This window comes from Capricornis sumatraensis, chromosome 4 (genome assembly GCF_032405125.1).
Source record: "Capricornis sumatraensis isolate serow.1 chromosome 4, serow.2, whole genome shotgun sequence".
Lineage (NCBI taxonomy): Eukaryota > Metazoa > Chordata > Mammalia > Artiodactyla > Bovidae > Capricornis > Capricornis sumatraensis.
Genome location: NC_091072.1, coordinates 160,595,850 through 160,612,013, shown reverse-complemented (window position 1 = coordinate 160,612,013; position 16,164 = coordinate 160,595,850). Strand labels below are relative to the sequence as shown.

Sequence of the window (16,164 nt, the reverse complement as noted above, 5' to 3'; positions counted from 1 at the left end):
GTTTTGCCATGAAGTGATGGGACCAGATGCCATGATCTTAGTTTCTTGAATGTCGAGTTTTAAGCCAGGTTTTTACTCTCCTTTCACTTTCCTCAAGAGGCTCTTGTAGTTCCTCTTCACTTTCTGCCGTAAGGGTGGTGTCATCTGCATAGCTGAAGTTATTGATATTTCTCCTGGCAATCTTGATTCCACCCTGTGCTTCATCCAGCCTGGCATTTCGCATGATGTACTCTGTATATAAGTTAAATAAGCAGGGTGTCAAGATACAGCCTTGACGTACTCTTTTCCTAATTTGGAACCAGTCCATTGTCCCATGTGATGCTTCTTCATGGGCATACAGTTTTCTCAGGAGGCAAATAAGGTAGTCTGGTATTCCCATCTCTTGAAGAATTTCCCACAGTTTGTTGTGGTTCACACAGTCAAAGGTTTTAACATAGTTAATGAAGCAGAAGTAGATGTTTCTCTGGAATTCCCTTGCTTTTTCTATGATCCAACGGATGTTGGCAATTTGATCTCTGGTTCTTCTGCCTTTTCTAAATCCAGCTTGAACATCTGGAAATTCTCTGTTCATGTACTGTTGTACTTCAAGCCTAGCTTGAAGGATTTTAAGCATTACTTGCTAGCATGTGAAATGAGTACAATCAATAACTGTGGACAGCTCAAATCAAAATTAACATTATTTTCTGCCTAAGACCACATGACTTGCTCTTTGAATATTATTTCACTTAACTTTCAGCGCAGCTAGGAACTTGTCCACACTAATGGCTTTGACAGCATTCATGGGATAAGCTGTCATATATCTGAGAGTGGATTTAGGTCAAATTGGAAATGCTTCAAGATGGTCTATCTATGGCCAGACTCAGAAATAAAAACCAACAGTATATAATCGTTGCATTGACCCCAAAAATGCCATTGCTGTAAGCACACGTCGAGGTCATGTTCTAGTAGTATAATAAAAGTGATTGCTAATTCCTGAGACTCAGGACAGCAGCATTCTTTGGGTCAGTTCAAAGATTATATAGCATTGGTTTTCATTTTTGAATCTGCCCAGATGACGAAGGGCACTGCAGGCCACTTAGGTCACTTCAAGGCTTTGGAGGAGCACAGTGGCAAGTCCTAGGCGCACACAGCTTTTAAGGACAGCAGGAAGGGACAGGACCGATTTTGAACCCCTTTTATCTGTTGTCTCAGAGGACACACTAACCACTGCGGGCAGGGCTAGCCCAGAACCCGGGCTTCCGTCCTAGTGAGGAGACGGGTAACGGGAGAACTAAGATCAGCGCATTTCTCTCGGAAGCACAGGGTGAGCGAAACTGCCTGGGGCTACAAACCTCAGGGGATGGGCGGTCTGTGGGGCTGCACACTGGCAGCACCGAAGCTCGAGAAGGAAGCTGAGACTCCGGGCAGCCAGGACGACAGGCCAAGGTGAACGAGTCAAGGCGCGCCAAGGGCTGCCCAGCCCCTGCCAGACAGCCGATCTTGGGTGTGGGACGCCGCCGCAAGGCGGAAGCGAAAATGAAAGGCATTCAGTCGTGTCTCTTTGCGACCCCAAGGACTGTAGCCCCACCAGGCTCCTCTGTCCATGGGGATTCTCTAGGCAAGAATACCGGAGTGGGTTGCCATGGCCTCCTTCAGGACAATCTTCCCAACCCAGGGATCGAACCCGGGTCTCCCACATCTCGGGCGGAGTCGTCACCTTCTGAGTCACCGCGGAAGCCAAGCGGAAGGCGAAGAGGAAGTCCGCCACGGAGCCCCGCCCCCGCCGCGCAGCCGCGCCCCCGCCGCGCAGGCGCCCAGGGCAGACGGCGGCCGTGGGTCAGGGCCGCGCATGAGCCCAGGCCTGGGCATCGCCGCCGCGGAGGCAGCGGAGGTGAGTGGCGCGGCCTGGCGGCCTGGCGGCCTGGCGGGCCCTGAGGGAACGCGTGCGGCCGCGCCCCCGTCGCCTTCCGGCGTCTCCCGCTGCCCTGGCCGGGCCTGGGTTCCTCCGCGGAGAACTCGGGGGTTCTGAAGGCAGAGGCAGGCGCCGTGGGGCCAGGCCGCGGAACTTGCTCCCGGCTCGTTCGCGCGCTGCGCGGCGCTGCGGGCTCGGGAGCCGTCCGAGGGCCGGTCGGCTGACCGGGCAGAACCGAGGGGGAAAAGTCAGTGGACTTGACGGCAGGGCGGCAGAAAGAGAGGGACCCCAGAGGTCCCGAGACCCGCGGGGACACCACCCGAGCTCACCGTACTTGCGGTTGAGATGTCCATGGGAGGCGAGAGAGAAGGGGGCTGAGGAAGAAATCCATGAAGTGACAATGGTTAAGGATTTTCCTAAACTACAGATCAAACTGCTTAATGCAGCACAAGCAGGATAAGTAGGTTGAAAAGGGGGGAGGGGCGGGGAAGTAGATATATATTCAAACCGCTGAAAGCCGAAGGTGAAGAGAGAAATTTCAGGGCAGCCAGAGGGAAGGCCCCTACGTGGAGACGCGAGGGAGGCCCTCCAGGCGGCAGGAAGGCCAGGAACGAGGCCGGGAGGTGGGAGAGCGCAGGGGACGCGTGAGGGAAGCCGAAACGCAGCGCAGCCTGCTGTATGGACCGTGGACGCCGGAGTCTTTGGGAAAAGATAATTCCTGAGTTAAAGAGGCCTCACATGCCCAGGAAGGTTTGAAACAGCACTCGGAGCCTTGAATTTTGTAAAATCCTGTTGAATTCTCTCATGCTTATAATTTATGCGTCTCCTGAAGTGATGGTGCCCTGTTTCTTCCTGTATTGTTACTCTCCTGAGTTGCGTTCACTGGTTTTCGAATGCTGAACCAGGTTTGCATTCCTGGGTGGAATCCAGTCTGCCCTGATGTTCTCAGCTTCTTATGTATTATTGGATTCAGTTTGCTAATATTTTGCTGAAGAATTTTGCTTGTGAAGGATATTGCTCTGTTTTGTTATTCGGTGGCTTCAGTTCAGTTCAGTAGCTCAGTCGTGTCCTACTCGACCCCATGAATTGCAGCACGCCAGGCCTCCCTGTCCATTACCAACTCCCAGAGTCACTTAGTTGTGTCCAATTCTTCGTGACCCCATGGATTGCAGCACGCCGGGCTTCCCTGACCTTCACTATCTCTGGGAGTTTGCGCAAACTCATGTCTGTTGAGTCGGTGGTGCCATCCAACCATTTCATCTTCTGTCACCCCCTTCTCCTCCTGCCCTCAATCTTTCCCAGCATCAGGGTCTTTTCCAGGGAGTTGGCTCTTCACATCATGTGGCTAAAGTATTGGATCTTCAGCTTCAGCATCAGTCCTTCCAATGGACATTCAAGGTTGATTTCCTTTTGGATGGACTGGTTTGATCTTGCAGTCCACGGGATTCTCAAGAGTCTTCTCCAGCACCACAGTTTGAACGCATCAATTCTTTGGCGCTTAGCCTTCTTTATGGTCCATCTCTCACATCCCTACATGACTACTGGAAAGACCATAGCTTTGACTATACGGACCTTTGTCAGCAAAGTGACGTCTCTGCTTTTTAATACACTGTCTAGGTTTGTCATAGCTTTGTAGTTTTCCTATAATCAGTTCAGTTCAGTCTCTGAGTTGTGTCTGACTCTTTGCAACCCTGTGGACTGCCGTACACCAGGCTTCCCAGTCCATCACCAACTCCTGGAACTTGCTCAAGCTCATGTCCATTGAGTCGGTGATGCCGTCCAACCATCTCATCTTCAGTTGTCCCCTTCTCCTGTCTTCAATCTTTCCCAGCATCAGGGTCTTTTCGAAGGAGTCAGTTCTCATCAGGTGGCCAAAATATTGGAGTTTCAGCCTCAGCATCACTCCTTCCAATGAATATTCAGGACTGATTTCCTTTAGGATGGACTGGTTGGATCCCCTTTCAGTCCCAGGGACTCTCAAGAGTCTTCTCCAACACCATAGTTCAGAAGCATCAATTCTTCAGTGCTCAGTGTTCTTTATAGTCGAACTCTCACATCCATAGCTTTGACTAGATAGACCTTTGTCAACAAAGTAATGTCTCTGCTTTTTAATATGCTGTCTAGATTGGTAATAACTTTTCTTCCCAGGAGCAAGTGTCTTTTAATTTAATGGCTGCAATCACCTTCTGCAGTGATTATGGAGCCCAAGAAAATAAAGGCTGTCAATGTTTCCATTGTTTCCCCATCTATTTGCTATGAAGTGATAGGACCTTAATTTTTTGAATATTGAGTTTTAAGCCAGTTTTTCACTCTCCTCTTTCACTTTCATCAAGAGGCTCTTCAGTTCCTCTTCACTCTCTGCCATAAGGGTGGTATCATCTGTGTATCTGAGGTTATTGATATTTGTCCCGACAATCTTGATTCCACCTGTGCTTCATCTACCCTGCATTTCACCTGATATACTCTGCATATAAGTTAAGTGTATGCAATATACAGCCTTGACGTACTCCTTTCCCAATTTGGAACTAGTCCGTTGTTCCCTGTCCGGTTCTAATTGTTGGCTTCTTGACCTGCATATAGATTTCTCAGGAGGCAGGTGAGATGGTGTGGTATTCCCATCTCTTGAAGAATTTTCCACAGTTTGTTGTGATCCACACAGTCAAAGGCTTTGGCATAATCAATAAGGCAGAAGTAGATATTTTTCTGGAACTCTCTTGCTTTTTCTGTGATCCAGCGGATGTTAGCAGTTTGATCTCTGGTTCTTCTGCCTTTTCTAAATCCAGCTTGAACATCTGGAAGTTCATAGTTCATGTACTGTTGAAGTCTGGTTTGGAGAATTTTGAACATTACTTTAGTAGTGTGTGAGATGAGTGCAGTTGTGCAGTAATTTGAATATTCTTTGGCATCACCCATCTTTGAGATTGGAGTGAAAACTGACCTTTTCCAATCCTATGACCACTGCTGAGTTTTCCAAATTTCTTGGCATATTCAGTGCAGCACTTTCACAGCATCATCTTTTAGGATTTGAAATAGCTCAGCTGGAATTCCATCACCTCCACTAGCTTTGTTCGTAGTGATGCTTCCTAAGGCCCACTTGACTTCGAATTACAGAATGTCTGGCTCTAGGTGGGTGATCACACCATCATGCTTATCTGGGTCGTGAAGATCTTTTTTGTACAGTTCTTCTGTGTAATCTCTTCTTAATATCTTCTGCTTCTGTTAGGTCCACCATTTCTGTCCTTGACTGAGCCCATCTTTGCATGAAACGTTCCCTTGGTATCTCTGATTTTTTGAAGAGATCTCTGGTCTTTCCAGTTGATGCTGTTGGGTATCAGTTAATCAGGTATCAGCTAATAGTCTAGTCCAGTTAATGGTATCAGGGTACTCCTGGCAGTTTTGGTTGTTCATGTGATACTGGCCTCAGAATTTCTTTGGCAGTCTTCCTCTCTCTGCTTTTCTTTTCCTGTGATCCGTGCATCTGCGTCTGGCTGCACCGGGTCTTTGCTGCGCGCGGGCCTTCTGGGCTGCTCTCTGCTGGTGGCGTGTGGGCTCCCCATTGCGGCGGTCTGCTCGCTGCAGAGCGCGGGCTCTGGTGCGTGGGCTTCAGCACTCGCGGCTCCCGCGCTCTCTGGTGCGTGGGCTCAGTTGCTCCTCCACATGGGGGTCTTCCCGATATCAGGGACCCATCCTCTGTGTCCTGCATTGGTGGGTGGCTTCCATACTACTGAGCCACCAGGAAAGCCCCCCTGCTCTGTAATTCTGAACGTTTCTGTAGGTTGTTGTTACTTCTGTAAATGCTTGACACTTTGCTGGTAAAGCCATCTGGGCATGAAGTTTTGCTGGTGCTCTGTTTCATCTTAAAGTAAAATTTAAAATTACAGATTCACTTTTCTTAATAAATATAGGTCTTTTCAGGTTCTCCATTTTGAGTCACTTTTGATAATTGGTGTTTTTTTTTTTTTTTTCCAAGAAATGTGTCTATTTCATCTAAACTGTCAAGTTCATTTGGTGAAAATGTCACTGCATTCCCTTACCCTCTTAATGTCTGTGGTCTTGGTGACGTCCCCTATTTTGTTCCTCGTTATGGTAATTTGTATCATTTTCTGTCTGTCTTGATCAGTCTACCTAGAGGTTATCAACTTTACTGACGTTTTGAAGTAACCAGCTTTGGTTTTATTGATTTTTTTTCCTATTGTTTGTCCATTTTCTATTTCTTTGATTTCTATTCTTTATTTTCTGTGTAGTTTGTGCTTAATTTGCCTTTTCCTAGCTTCTTAAGGTAGAAAGTTAGATGACTTATTTTAAACCTTCATTTCCAGTTTAGGCATTTAAAGCTGTGAATTTCTCTAAAATCAGCTTAAACAGCATTGTGTATATTTTGATATTTTAGTTTTCATTTAGTTCAGGCTATTTTCTAATTTCTCTTGGGATTTCTTCTGTGAATCATGATTTATGCAGAAATATATCATTTAATTTCCAAATATTTGGAGATTTTCCATGTATCTCTTTGTTACTGACTTTAATTGACTTATTTAGGGGTTAGAGAAGGTACTTTATGATTTCAGGCTTTTAAAGTTTGAGGCTCATTTTTTGGCCTAGCCTGTAGTCTTATCTTGGTGGTTACCTCATGCACACTTGACAAGAATGTGTGGCCTTGAGCAGGCCTTGTGGTCGTCCTGAACTGATGGACACCTGACGAGTGTGTGTGGCAGTGGGCAGGCCTTGTGGGAGCCCTGAACTGATGGGCACCTGACGAGCGTGTGTGGCCGTGGGCAGGCCTTGTGGGCGCCCTGAACTGATGGACACCTGATGAGCGTGTGTGGCCGTGGGCAGGCCTTGTGGGCGACTGAACTGGAGACTCCTCGTCTGTGTGGTGCCCGTCTCCCCGTGGGCAAGAAGCAGGCAGTGGGGACTTTGAGATGTGGGTGCTGCTTGGTTCTGTGGGTGATGTACCCCATCTCTTGGCCTTGCAGATGGCGTGTGAGACAGAGCGAAACCCCCTGGGTGTGTTCAAGTGCCAGCTCTGTGCCTTAACAGCTCCGTACAGCTACCAGGGGCAACAGCCCCCTGACAGCCAGTCTGTCGTGTGAGTACCCAGGGTCCCAGCCCAGGAGTCTTCCCAGAGCTCGCTGGCCTGAATCTGACACAGAGCTTGGGTGTTGCGTCTGGGCCCACCCTGCCCGGGCTCTGGGTGCTTGAAGTGTGACCCACACCTGAAAGGTTCAAGGGCCATCTGGCTCTTCTGGAACCTCCCAGTCCCTCCCTCCGTGTTGGGCCCAGGGTCCAGCCTCGGGTGGACTTTGCTGCCTGTGGCTCCTGTTCTGGTAGGAGTGAGCCCTGAGGGCCAGCATCTGCCCAGGGAAGGCCTGCAGTGGAGCCAGTGGGTCCCAGGCCTTGATTCTTGACCTTCAGCTCGTCCTTCATCAGACGCCACCTTGTGAGGATCTGACCAGTCCATTACGTGGGACGGGTGCTGGGGGCCAGGCCTCTTCCCTCCGGCCGCGGGGATCCTGGGGGTGTCGCCTCAGGACTCTCTTGGTCTCCTTTCTGATGCACTGGAGGCCAGTAGGGCACCCACCAGCAGCCTCCACGTGCTCCCTGCGCAGAAGCCGTTTGGGAGTGGGCGTCATTGTGGGGGCGGGGAGAGGACTCGTGCCTGCCCTCAGCCCCATGCTGTTGAGTCAGGCGGGGTCTGGAGTGGAGTTGCTGCAGCCCTTCTCTGGGCGGAGGAGGAGCGGCGCTCTCTCGACGACTGTTCGTGGAGCCTGGAGCAGGTCTTGTTTCAGTCCCAGGCTGGCCCCTTTGTTCCACTCTGGTACTACTTGGAGGCAGTGGGGGCCCAGCCCCAGCCCCTCCCGCGATGAGCGCCCACAGCGGGCAGCCACCAGGGAGGTCTGTGCAGCTGCCCGGTTCCTGTCAGCAGAGGCCGGGCCTTTCCGCCCCCACTTCCTGTTCTGCAGCCTCCTGGAGGAGAGCTACGTGATGAGGGACCCTTTCACCCCCGACAAGGGCAGATTCCTGATCGTCGGCTCGAGGTGCAGCATGTGCGGCAGGCTGGTGTGTGTGGGCCCGGTGGGTAAGCCGCGTGTGCCTGGGGCCCTTCTCTCTTTACCCCGTGGCTGGGACCTCACGTGAGTGGTCTCGGGAGAGGTGACCTTTGTGCCCTTCCCAGGGGCAGTGTGAGCGGCAGCCTTTCCTGGCCTTGGTGTCCCTGGGCCCCTCACGGTCACTTGGCGGGGGCAGCTGCTCTGCCTCATTATGGGTGGGTCCCTGCAGCCAACAGAGGGCTTGGGGACAGGCAGGCTGGGGTCAGTTTGAGGGTCTCAGTGGGGATTGAGGAGAGATTCTTGGAGGCTCTGCACCGCCCCCCCAACCCCTTAGCCCCTAATCGCCTCCCCTCCCCCACCAAGTGCAGCTGGCACTGTGCTCTTCCCTCCGTGGGACTGTGGCCTTCTTTCTAATCGTCCTCCAGGGCCCCTCCAGAGGAAGGGGCATCTTTTCTGGAGCATTTGTTGTGTGCTAGACCCTGTGCTCGGGACGTGTGTTGCCAGCAATGCCTTCTTTATTCCTATCCCAGCCCTAGTTAGGCAGAGCAGTGCGCACCCATTTTACAGGGGAGGAGACTGAGATTTGGAGAGGTGGAGTTTGCCCAGTTCACTGGGCTAGCTGAGCCTGTTGTGTGAAAACCCGAGGACGGATGGAAGTGCAGCTGTGTAGACCCTTACCCCAGGTGACTCTGCAGCCCAAGCATCCCTGAGTATTCTGGCTGGGGGCCGAGGGCCAGCAGCGGAGGGGCAGGGGGGCTGTGTCACAGAGCAGATTGGGACAGCCAGTCTCCATCCATCAGAAGTCAAGGTGATGAGACTGGCAGGTGGGAGGAAGCCTCAGCTCAGGCAAAGGCCCAGAGGGAGCCGCTCCACTGTGGGGCCATGTGAGGAGACGGGCAGCTGGCGCCGCGGAGGCCCTGTGTGGACGCGACACAGCGGGAGTCGGGAGTGGGGCCAGGCGGGGGAAGCCAGGGCTGCCGCCCTGGGAGTTCGGGCCGCAGTTGGTGACAGAGGGGATGGGCCCCCGTGTGGCGTCAGATCTCCACGGTTGTCTTGGTTGAGGCAGAACCTAAGTTCCTGGAAGGAAGGGACCCTGATACACGGGACAGATGAGACAAACAGCCCGGCCCAGTGGCGCTGGCTGGGGGGGCACAGCTGTGGTCCTCAGCGCAGGACCCATCTGGTCCCCTGCAGAAGTCGCAGCTCCAACCATCACATCTACATCCCCGTTGGTGGGAAGGGACAGGAGCGCACACGCCTGTTCCTTCAGAGAGCTTGACCAGGAGGTGGCACACAGCTGTGGTGACGCCGCTGAGCAGACAGCCACGTGGCCACACCTGGCTGCAGGGCAGCTGGGAGGCAGGCCCGGGCCCTGCGCCGGACGGAAATCAGTGCAGCGTTAGTGGGTGCCACGCTCGCCACTGTATGTGGTGGAGCAGTTCTGACCTCCTGCCCGGACCAGCCTCGGCTGTGGCCTCCGGCTCTGTGGGCCGTCCCTCCCATCCCTGGCTGCTCCTAGCACCGGTGTCACCGAGCCCCTGTCTCACCGCCGTGATAGCCAGGAGAGGGAGGGACCCCGGGTTTCCAGCCCGTTGGGCCTGGCTTGTGCTCATCCTTGGCCCACAGTGGAACCCTGCCCTGCAAAAGCCGGGCTGCACCGTCTCTCCTGGCCGCCTTCGCGGGTCTCACCCAACCATTCCCACGGCCTGCGTGCTCTGGCCCTGGCTCTTTTGCCCCCACTGCCCTCTCAGAAGCCCACCGGCTCTTCTCTTAGAAGAGGACCACCCTCCTGGAGGTGGGCAGCCCGGCCCCTGTGCCCTACTCTCCCTCTCGCTGTCTGGCTCTGGCCACACCCCCCAGCTCCTCTCTGATGTGTGTATCTGGGGGCCTTGCCTCACCCCGCTGCCCTGCCTGCAGTGAAGGGCTGCCCTCTGGGAGATGTTGCACTGGGCTTCTTGTGGCACTCAGCACTCCCCTCCCTTCTTTCAGGAATGCAGTTTATTCTACTCGAAGAGATTTTGCCTCCCCTGTGTCCAGGACAACGTGGATGCTTTCCCTCAGGAAATTCAGCAAGACTTGGAGAAAAGGAAAGTCCCCTCCACGAGGCCTGCCAGCCAGCGCAGTTCTCAACCATGAGTGCAGTCGGGTACCAGGGCCGCAGCGGTGCCCACCCAGGGCTCGTGGCCACACGGGCTTCCGTGGCCCAGGTCAGAGACGGGGCCGAGCTGGAGCCGCTGTGCCGGCCTTCTCTCTGGGCCGTGGGAGCCGTGTCTGGAGCCCAAGGGGGCTGGGGTCTGCCTGCAGCAATACCAGGGTCAGGTGCCGGCCGAGACGGCACCCACAGGCAGACCCCAGACGCCCGCGCTCAGGGACCGCAGCCTCCCACCCTCACAGCCCCCACCTTAGCAGCTGGTGAGACGCTGACGTGGGCTCGCCGTGTGGCCCCAGTCCTTAGTGGGCAGAACTGCTCCGTCCGATTGTATAATTTCTGCAGGGCCAGTGCACACTGCCTGGGGGTGATAGAGACATGTCTGATGAGGGGACGAATAAAGAGCTTTTACTGACGATGTTGGTGCTGGGTTTTGTCTTCTGGGCCGCACTGTCCCAGGTCTACTCTGTTACTGGACCCTGACAGGCGGAGACAACCTCAGGCTTGGGTTCAGGGCAGACCTATAGTTGGTACTTGTTTTTCCAGCCAGGCAGTTCATCTCACAGCATCACTCAAAACTCTGCAAATAATTTTTAAAAATAGTTTATTTTTTAAAACCATTAAGGCAATACTGTACCCTGAAATTAACTCTTTACATTCATCAGTCTTACAGTAGGACATTCCAAACATGTAAGTTCCCATCAGTTCAGGATAGAAATTAACATACGTGATCAGTTCAGTCTCCTTAAGGGAAAATGAATAAGATCCAATTTTTTTTTTAAATTAACGTTATTTTATAGCCATTTTCTAATTGCCTGGCACGACCACCAGGAAAGTGACCAAGGAGATCCCACTTGCTGTCCTCTGCATACCCTGGCTTCCCTGACCCCAGGTGCCCCACCGATCACATCCAGGGGGCTGAGCCACAGAGGTCATTTGGAGCCTACCCAGAAAAGCTCTGCTTTGGAATTGCTCCTGTTTAGTATGAAATACAAGGGGTCTGTCAGCCCCTAAATGCTTTGAGAACATTAAGGCACCAAGAACAGTAATGGACCAACACACACCAAGGAGTCACACTCAGTCCTGGCTTTGGAAGCTGCGTGGCTCTGCCGTATGTCTGGCAAAGGCTTCCTCTGTGCCTGTGTGCCCCAGGCACAGACACGCATCAGGAAGAAGCCCACCTAGGTTTGGAACAAGTCGCCCGGGAGATTCACGGGGTCTGTGGCTTCCGCTGGAGGCGGCCAGAGGAGCAGCCAGTGCGAGTCCCTGTCTCAACATCTCTCAGATTGCAGAGCTCTTTGGTAACAGCCCCCAGGTAGTAATTCCCTGAAGAGCAGACAGCTGCTTACTCCATAGGAGAAGCTCCGCGTCTCTGGTGGGACCAACCCTGCTTGCGTGAAGTTGGCTTCTAACCTGGGTCTGCCTTGCTGATCGACAGACAGGCGTGCCTGTGCTGCTCAGATGCGAAATGATGAAGAGAACAGATTTACAGGGAGATAAATTCCAGATGGCTCAGGAGAGAAGGGGAGCTCAGACGTGTGTGCATGCGTGCGTGTGTGCGTGCGTGTGTGGTGTCCGGGGAGGGGCGGGCCTGTGTGCGCATGCAGTTGTAATTCTGTTGTGACATTTCAGCTTTTTTGTGTGTTTCCAGCAGGTCCAAGAGCCAAGCTACTAAACAGTATACATCAGTTCACATTGATCTCGAAAGAATCCCAATGTTTGTTGTCAGATGCATGATTGTAGGTTAGTAAAATATTATGATTAAAAAAAAACACACAACCTCAAATCACAGTATTTAAGATATAGCTATTAACGTAGTTCCTTTTACCATACAGTGTAGGGGGAAAAAAAGTGATTCTCGAATACAAATACTGTAACTGTAGGGCAGTGAGTGGTGTCCATCTCATGTGAGGTACGTTGTTTTTTAGGCCTGATGAAAGGACCAGGCCATCTGTGCCTTTAAACTGAAACTTCACCAAACCGAATGATTTTTCCTGGAAAAGATCAGCTACTCGTCTCCAGGGCCTCTCTGCCCGTGGCCCCCACCTTCCGTCCCAGGAGGCAGGGCTGGTGGTGGGGTCTGGTCTGCACTCCGGCTGGCATGACGCTGTGCTGGCCACACCGCTGGGGGTGGCAGTGGTGAGGGAGGCAAGAGAGGAGGCGGCGGCCGTGCTGCCTTCTCTGGGCCAAACAGGGAAGCTGTTCACTTTTGACCCAAACTAGCAAACACATTTTCAAATGAAAAAACCTGACCCAGGTCTCAGTTTGCTGTTTTGTGATGTAAAAAAATTGCTATTTCTTCGCTTTTTTTTTATTTTTCCAAATAATGCATTTAACAGCCACAGGGGCCCCGAGGTCCTCGGTGTTATGAGTTGCTCAGTCAAGATGTGACCTTGGCGTGGATGCAGTGTGGTCCGTCCTGTGCAGAGGATTCCAGAAGCATGTGGCTCCGTGTCTTCCAGCTGAACCACATCACGTGGCCCCCTCTTCCCCAGGGGGTTATACTTTTCCTGCCTCACTGAAATTCTGAGAAGGAGACAGTCTAGATCTGAGGAGTCTGGGTGCCTCAAGCCAGGAAAAGGGGTGTGGAAGTGAGCCTCAGGCAGGGGACTCTGTTCTAAGCGGGAGTGAAGTAGGGACCTGCCACACCCCACACAGACAGCTTCATGGAAAGCGTCATGTAACTCTTCAGATGAATTTGAAGACGCGTGGTCTTTTTTTTTTTCCTTAGAGCACTCCCAGTACCACAGTTCAGTTCGTCGGCAGTTCCCGGAGAAGCAGGAGGGCCTCCTCTATTCCCAGTCAGACGGAGTTGCTGCCCTTGTTTTCACTCTGGTGTGTGTCCCTGGCTGAGGGTTGAGAACCATTTTCCTAATTGTGCTAAAAAATGGTGCCTAAAAATAGATGTAAATCTCAGCCAACACTCAGACCTCAACCTTTGGAGCCTAATGTTGGATCTTCCTGGAGAGAAGTTCCCCAGGGGAAAGCGTGCCCCCGGTAAAGTCAGCCCTGGGAAGGGGGGGCATGCGCAGGCGGTGGCACGCAGTCGGCAGCACTCAGGCCGGCTGGTCGGCATTCCCCGCCACGGCCCTTGGTCCGCTCCTCCCAGCGGGGCTGTCTGCAGAGCCTCCCTGCTGCACCCGGGCCGTGCCGTCTAGAGAGCTGAGGCAGGAGTCCCCTTAGCTACCACTCCAGGCAGAGATTTCGTTGCCGAGAATCTGTCATCCCAAGGGAGCCCCGTAAGCCCGCTTGGACCAAGACTTAAGAACAAATACAGATACAGTCCAGTGCCTGCAGCAACAGCGCTGTGAAAACCCTCCCTGGACACCTCTTGATAGTGAAGCCCTCAGTTGGTGGCATCGGTCTTAGTTTGTGGCATCTAGGGACAGTACGGTTTCCTTGCCTCTCTTGAATTGACATGGCTGCTGTGAGCTTAAGGAGCAAGCGACCCCTCCAGGAACATGTGCAGCCAGGGGAGCAGACTCAACCCCAGGGACCACTCTGAAGCACCCTCACCCACCTTAGATGCAGAGGCAGGAGAGGGGAAGCAAGCCACCCCCGGGGCCCAATCCACACGTCCAGGCAGTCCTTCCGAGCCCGGTGTTTCCACTGGAAGGTGAGATGACACGGTCCGACCCCCTCGAGGGTCTGAGGCCTGGAGGTGACGCCGGAGCCTGCACTGACGGCGCAGGTGGGGAGCCGGGGGCACCTGCACGTCTCCCTCGCAGGATCCGTGTTTTGGAAGCCGTGCGGGTTGAAGAGGCACTTGCTGGTTCTCCAGGGTCCCTGGAAGCCCCTACTGAAGGCCAGGCCAGTGGCCAAGTTGGTCTTAGCTGGAAGCACCTGACTCCCTAGTGAAACAATGGACTTATATTTAAACAGGACTTTTTAAGACATTCCAGAGACGAGTGTGGTCATTGTGTCAAGACAAAAAAAGCCCTCTGTCGTGCATCCGGCCGCGAGCCGTCAAAATGTGCCTGGTGTCACAGTGGCTGGAAAGGAGCCAGGCACAGAGGGGCTCAGGTGCGACTCGGGGCGGAGGCCGCGGGGAGCCACGTTGACGAAGGCTTGCACAGAGACACCTCTCTCTGCCCTCGCCTGCCAGAATCTCCCTGTGAGCAGGCTCCTCCTCGGCCAGCAGGTGAAGCTGTAGAGGAGGGAGGCCCTGCGTGGGCCAGTCACCTGGGCCCTCGGCAGCGAAGGCACAGAGTCCTAACCCCTGGACCACCGGGGAATTTCCAAGGCTCCCTTTAAACGATGAAATTTCCTTTAAAAATCCACACAGGCTTCCGTGTCTCGGTGCACACAGCAGCAGTGGGCACACAGTCTCTGAGCCCTGATCACAGACGGTCTGACTAGGGATGCGCCAAAGGCCCCAGTGCTCCGTGGATCTTAGATTTAATAGAGGCATGTGACAGCCCTATTGACGTGGCTGTCCAGCTGCAGATTTGCGGAAACAGTAGCTGCTCAATTAATAGCTTTCTCATCATCAGTCATCTAACCAAGGGCCCTACCTGTGCCTGGAGCTTCTGTTCAGATCGTAGGCTGCCGTGTTCTATGCTCTTCAAGTGGAAGGAAGGGCTTGCTTTACCAGGGCCAGCTCTCAGGCATTCTGGAATTCTTTGCCTTTGATTCACAGTCACTGTTGACACCTATGCGTGTATCCTCTTTGGGAAGATGCTTTGAGCCCCTCTTCCCAGAGAGCTGTGTAGAGGTCACAGGGTTCCCGGGGGCCAGGCGGGCAGTAGGCAGGGCTGTTGTCAAACTGCTCCTCTGACACTGGACGTCAGGGAGGCGGCGTCCACGCGTGCAGCCCTCAGACTTCTCGCAGTGTGGCAGGGGCAGAAGTGAGCCCGTGGGACCCCCAACCAGAAATGCCCAGGAGGCAGAGAGGAGGGCCACTGGGGGGCAGCCAGGCGGCCCGGAGGAGCCCCATGGTCCACCTGTCCAGACAAAGGTCCCCAGTAGTCTGCGGCCTCTGGGGAGTTTGGCACTTGGTGGTAAGTGAGGGAACGAAGAACCAGGTTTAAACGATGGCTTAAGAGCGGATCAAGGTGGAAAAAGGAGTCTCGCCATGACCTGCATCCAGGACCGCGGGCAGCTGGCTCTACACTCGTTGTCTGAGGTTTCTGGAACCCGCTTCCACCGGACCTTATGCTGATGTCTGCTAAAATACCACAAGCAAGAAGCGTGCTCCTTCCATAGCTCCTGTTTGAAACACTACCATATACTAAACTGGTGAATAATTCATCCATAATTTGACTATCAGTGCTCGGAGAAATCTTTGATTGTGTGACCCCAGATACTCCGAGTGGCAATGAGTGGCTCTGTTATTTCAAGTGAATTTCTTCTTATTAGCAAGTGAACAGTGTCAGGTTGCTTTAAGGCCAAGGTCCTCTGCAGCTTCACCATGGGCTTCCCTGGTGGTCTGGCCGGACCCCAAGAGGACCAGATGCTCGCTGACACCGTGGATGCAGAGCCTGGGCCGGCAGTCAGCTTGTTCAACAGCAAGCATGAGCTAGGAGCTGTTTCAGATAGATCCTAAGAGAATCTAAACAGGACCGACAAGTCTTCCGAAAGCCTGAGTCTTGGGCCTCACTTTCCAAAGCCGTGTCTGTGTGAGTAGACCTGTCCCGAAACACTAGAGCGAGAGGCGGCACCCACAGGATCCAGCCCGAGACCCCAGACCTCACACGAGCCGGGCCTCCAGGCTCGCCAGCCCAGGGAGTGCCCATCTTAGGGAAGAGCGGGCACATGGGCGCACCTGTGACTCAGCTTACCTCCTTTCTGACTTAGGGTGATCCCTGACTGGCATCAGTTCTAAAGCGGAAATGCTGTCATTTGTCTCCAGCAGGCCCTTTGATTGCATCTTAAAAAAAAAGATAAAAGCATCACCGAATGTGTAATATGTACAAAGACGCCCTAATTGTGAGGCTTGCTTTTTTTTTAAGCTGCAGTCTCAGTTTTCTGTATCATAATGCTGATCGTGGAGACTTTCAAACTCAGTCCTAGCCATTCTTTAACAGCAGATAATAAAGACCTTATAGAACCAAATGTCCCAAAGACAGAGGAGAGGG

The 16,164-nt window shown here is 53.2% G+C and overlaps 1 protein-coding gene across 7 annotated transcripts; it reads left to right on the top strand.

Annotated features, from left to right (window-relative positions):
• Window positions 1-1,805: 1,805 nt before the first annotated feature.
• Window positions 1,806-10,485, top strand: CDPF1 (cysteine rich DPF motif domain containing 1). 7 transcript variants are annotated; one of them, XR_011144825.1, is made up of 6 exons: window positions 2,442-2,641; window positions 6,865-6,977; window positions 7,852-7,963; window positions 8,506-8,621; window positions 9,565-9,733; window positions 9,928-10,032. XR_011144825.1 is itself a non-coding variant. In XM_068970817.1 (5 exons), the coding sequence occupies exons 1-4, from the start codon at window positions 2,570-2,572 to the stop codon at window positions 8,572-8,574; spliced, it is 366 nt and encodes a 121-aa protein (XP_068826918.1). In that variant the 5' UTR covers window positions 2,442-2,569; the 3' UTR covers window positions 8,575-8,621; window positions 9,928-10,049. The 7 variants fall into 7 exon arrangements, 6 of the variants coding, with proteins under 6 accessions (XP_068826914.1, XP_068826916.1, XP_068826918.1 ...); XM_068970817.1 differs by lacking the exon at window positions 9,565-9,733 and having other exon boundaries at window positions 9,928-10,049; XM_068970818.1 differs by lacking the exons at window positions 9,565-9,733; window positions 9,928-10,032 and adding an exon at window positions 9,133-9,159.
• The last annotated feature ends 5,679 nt before the right edge of the window (window positions 10,486-16,164 follow it).

What these genes read in the sequence shown, in the direction of transcription:
- CDPF1 (XM_068970812.1), top strand. Translation starts at nt 2,570, where the DNA reads ATGGACCGTGGACGCCGGAGTCTTTGGGAAAAGATAATTCCTGAGTTA. An exon ending in GGCCTCACATGCCCAGGAAG is followed by an intron (nt 2,642 to 6,864) that starts GTTTGAAACAGC and finishes TTGGCCTTGCAG; the next exon opens with ATGGCGTGTGAGACAGAGCG. An exon ending in CCTGACAGCCAGTCTGTCGT is followed by an intron (nt 6,978 to 7,851) that starts GTGAGTACCCAG and finishes CCTGTTCTGCAG; the next exon opens with CCTCCTGGAGGAGAGCTACG.